General features: G+C 50.0%; 1 protein-coding gene across 1 annotated transcript; it reads right to left on the reverse strand.

The window, feature by feature from the left end:
• Positions 1-2,950: 2,950 nt before the first annotated feature.
• Positions 2,951-4,184, reverse strand: TSTD1 (thiosulfate sulfurtransferase like domain containing 1). Its single transcript, XM_045298514.1, has 4 exons — positions 4,155-4,184; positions 3,843-3,965; positions 3,254-3,416; positions 2,951-3,164 (listed from the first exon to the last, which is right to left on the reverse strand). The coding sequence occupies exons 1-4, from the start codon at positions 4,162-4,164 to the stop codon at positions 3,113-3,115; spliced, it is 348 nt and encodes a 115-aa protein (XP_045154449.1). The 5' UTR covers positions 4,165-4,184; the 3' UTR covers positions 2,951-3,112.
• Positions 4,185-4,260: the final 76 nt, after the last annotated feature.

Here is a 4,260-nt window from a genome sequence, read left to right on the forward strand (position 1 = left end):
ATACTAAACCTATAAATATATGCATGCAGGTCTATTTCCCCATCATCATATATAAATAAATTTACATATGTACATGCCTGTATTTAGACCTCTATAAATGCCCTTTGCATCCTAGTTCTTTCCTCTATTTCCTTTTACTTTCCTCTTGTCCCACTATCATGCTCAGCCTTCATTTGGGTTTCAGTAATTTCTCTCAATTACATTGCCCTTGATCAGTCCCTACCAGGCCTCTTACACCCTCCTTGCCAATGATTTTGGATCACTTGCTGTTCCCTTGTCCCTGGGTTGGTTAACATCACCTCCTTTCCCCCACCTTCCCTTCTCCCATGTTCCCCCGGAACCATTGGTCCCATTGTTCTCTCCTCCAGACTGTTCATCCAGCCTATCTTATCTAGATAGACCTACAGAGATAATAATATGCACAAAAACAAGACATAGCAAAACAAACAAACAAAACAACAACAAAAAATATGACCCCAAAATTAATTAATTAATTAATTAGTTTTTAAAAAGAAAAACCTGTAAATAGTTCAAGGTCTGTTTGTTGACCTCTAGGAGTGTCCTCCAGTCAAGTCTGATGGGGTGCCATGCCCTGGACCCAGAGTTTATCCTTTGCACTTCCTCGGGACCTCCCTCCTCTGCTCCCCCAGCTGCTCTGCCACATGCCCTTATTGTTTTGCCTCGGTGTGGTGGGGTCAGACCAGGAGCAATCCCGACACCTTGTCTCCAGTGTTGTCCCTTCTAGGGCCATGGGTCAGAGAGGGACATTGTGTCTCATGGTGGAGCCAGCCATATGGTCACTGAAGGAGCCATGAGAGGAGCACTGTGTCTCGTGTCATGTATCTGTCTAGGACAGTGCACAAACATTTGTCCTAGCTAGTTCTCATAAACTGCTTCCTTACTGCAAACGGTAAGGAATCGGGGGAGGGCGGGGGGGCGGGGGCGGGCAGCTGCAAACAGTGTTTCTCTGGTAGAAAGTAAATCAAAAGCAGTATGGGCTGAGATACGGAACTCACTCTCAAGGCTATGAGAAATTCAAGCATGGGAATAGCAAACTTATCTGGGAAACTGCCAGTATTTAGTACTTACAAATAAAGCACTGTGGGCCATCATGGCTGCAGTTTGAACCGTCTCTGTCTGTGTCTATTTTGTGCTGCAGTCCTGTATTGTCTTTGTGTGTGTGTGTGTGTGTCTGTTTGGTTCTTTGTTCATTCTCCCTGCTCAAGAAACCGCGGCATCAGTCCACTCTTTGCATGGGCTGTTCGGAACGGGGATATTGTTCTCAGGGCTTGGCGGACCAGGATGCGCTCCACTCTCTCTTCCTCTCCCTTCATTTGTTCCCATGTGTTCTAATCAGACATGTCCCTATGTGTAATAGTCTATGGATTAGAATTGGGCTGGACCTGTATGGTCAAAAGTTCAAACCACTAGCAGCTCCTCGGGAGAAAGACTGGGGACTTTCTACTCCCATAAACAGTTCATCTCCGGAAATCCACAGTGGGTCGCTATGAGTCAGCATTTATTAAATGGCATTGTTTGTTTTGTGTAATATTCTATAACTAAAAGGGGGGATAATGAATCAAATTTTAAATTTTTTTAAAGAGACATAGGGTCGTAGCCTTCAAAACCCTCCAGATTTCTTACCCAACAGACATAAACACTGGTCTGAGTAAAAGTAAACTTGAACTGACAAATGATTTTGCAACACACAAACTAGTGTAGTTGTAGAGACTAGGTGTGGTTTAAAGAACCCTGGTGGTGTAGTGAGTTACACATTGGGCCACTACCCACAAAGCCAGCAGTTTAAACCCACCAGCCACTCCATGCGAGAAAGATAAGTCTGTTTGCTGCCACAAAGCTTTCGTCTCAGAAACCCTAGGAAGCAGTCCTATTCTCATCGGGTTGCTATGAGTTGAGTCGGCTTCAACTCAATGGCAGTAGGAGGGTTTAGGTGCCAAATCAACAAGGGGTGGACTGTGATGACTAATGGTATGTGCCAACTTAGGTAAGTTATAATGTCATTTGGCAAACACTATTTAATCCCCTCCCATTTTGTGATCAAATGTGTCAACAGCCAATCCGAAGGGTCTCCTTGGGAGGGGATATGACCTGTAACCATAGCATAAGTGGATATTCTGGAAAAGCTGTTTTAATCCTGTATTTGTCTCATCGTAGTCTGACCTCTGGCTCTTGGTCCCGGAAAATCCTTCAGCCTGCCACCTGACTTGCAGATTTGGAATTTAGTAACTCCCATAAACCAGACATCCTGCCACTTGACTTGCAGATTTTGGTTTTGTTAGCACCTGTAACCATGTTAAATCTGGATAAGCCTCCAGCCTGCCACCTGGCCCTCAGATTCCACGATTGCTAGAGCCATTTATTTCAAATCTTTCTCTTCACACACACACGATTCACTGGTTGTGCTCCTCTAGAGAACCCAACGTAAGACAGTCTGGATGCTCCACTGAAACTTGTTCACCAGCATAGCAGCACAGAGCCTCTAGTTAGGCAGGTGGTGGCTGCGCACAAAGTGCATCAAACCTGGGTCTCCTACACAGGAGGCAAGAATTCTGCTGAACCACCACTGCCTCAATCTTAGTCTCAATAAGAATTGCTAGTATGTATTTGGGGAAAGGTACCCAGGTGGTACAAATCGATTGTCCTCGCCTAACCCCCGTTCAAAACCATCCAGCAGCCCCACAGACACGTCTGCTTCTAAAGATGACAGTTCAGAAAACCCGACAGAGCAGTTCTACTCTGTATCACGTGGTCCCCGTGAGTCAGTCAACTTGAGGGTGAAGGGCTTGGGTTTTCTGTATAATGTATTTGGGTATGGGGGAGATTACAGTTAGAACACAGAAGGAAACAGGACCCAAGGCTGAAATGTGGTCTTGTAGAGTAAGACTGGCCCTGTTTTCAGTCCATAAGACAAATTAAAGGCTTCCAAGACTCTGACTAAGTTGCTCTTTATTTGATGTTTTGGTGTGCACAACACAAGGAGTTACACAGCCCAGCAGGTCAGCTCATTCATCAGGCCTAGTGAAGGTGGCCCAGAAGTGTCATTTGAGAGGAGTCGGGTTGGGGCTGGACCAATCAGTAAACCACCTTCTAACTAACCCATTTTCTGCAGCCATTCTCTATAGGCCCCAGCGTAGTGGCGAGCCCTGTGGAGACAAAGCAGGGTGAAGCAAGGGCAGGCTCTAGAGGAAGTCCCCTGTCCGGCTCCCGCTCGCTGCACACACCGTCTCCATACCCTGTGTATCCAAGGGCCCGGGCCAACTGCGTAGCCTGCTGGCCCCGTTTGCCCATCTGACAGAAGAAAACGAGGTTCTCCTCGTCCAGCCTTGGCTTCTGAGCAGAGTACAAAGCCTGGAAAGCGGTTGGCTCCATCTGCAGGGCTCTTTGCAGCTCGGTCACTGGGAGGAGTCAAGAGGAGAGGCTGGAAAGCAGGTAGGAAGGGCTGGGCCCTGGCGGTCCAATAAATCTTCAGGGGCTCCCAAGCCCCGCCCCTGACTTGAGGGACCTGAAGCAGTTAGCCAAGCAGGCACAATTGAGTGCATTTGAAAGGAAGCCACTTCCTGAGCTGAGGAGGAGGGCCAGGCAGATGCAGGCACCCAGGTTCAGGGAGGCCAACTGAGCGCCCCCTTCTCCTCTCGGCCTGTTATCCCCTCAAACTGGACGAGCCAGTTTCACTGCCAGGATCCACCTTCTACAGCCTTTCCCTAGGGAAGCTTCAGGGTGGCTTACAGGAACCTAGGAAGCCTGTAACCAGGGCCCTAATCCATGCCACCCTTGAGATAAGACCCTGCTCCACCACCAGCGCATCCCCCTCAGCCCCGTACCCGGGATGTTAACCGCCCCAGGGATGGTTCCAGCCGCGGCCTCCTGCCGGGATCTCACGTCGAAGAGGCGGGCCCGGCCCGCGGAGAGCAGTAAGCGGAGCTCAGGGAGCGCGACCGTGGGTACTGAGGAAGGGGGCACGAGAGAGCCCTGAGCAAAAGTGGCCAAGGCCCGGGCGCCCCCCACCCTGTATAAGGATGGGGTGTGGGCAGGGCTCTCCGCTCGGCTCTGCACACACACCTCCACCCAGGGGGTTCCGCGCGCTCCCAGAGCCGCAGGCAGTGGGAAGAGGCCCCAAGTCTCCCCACAGATACCTCCAGCCATGGCTTGCCAATTGCCGAAACCCTGGGACCACATCTCCCCCGCCCCTCCTAGACCGGAAGCGGAAACGAAAGCACCGCCTCCCGCACCGCCCCCCCC

Source organism: Echinops telfairi, unplaced genomic scaffold (genome assembly GCF_000313985.2).
Source record: "Echinops telfairi isolate 266 unplaced genomic scaffold, ASM31398v2 ScPeMD7_7425;HRSCAF=8463, whole genome shotgun sequence".
In the NCBI taxonomy this organism is placed as follows: domain Eukaryota; kingdom Metazoa; phylum Chordata; class Mammalia; order Afrosoricida; family Tenrecidae; genus Echinops; species Echinops telfairi.

What these genes read in the sequence shown, in the direction of transcription:
- TSTD1 (XM_045298514.1), bottom strand. An exon ending in TGGGGCGGTTAACATCCCGG is followed by an intron (nt 3,417 to 3,842) that starts GTACGGGGCTGA and finishes GACTCCTCCCAG; the next exon opens with TGACCGAGCTGCAAAGAGCC. An exon ending in CGGGCCCTTGGATACACAGG is followed by an intron (nt 3,165 to 3,253) that starts GTATGGAGACGG and finishes TTGTCTCCACAG; the next exon opens with GGCTCGCCACTACGCTGGGG.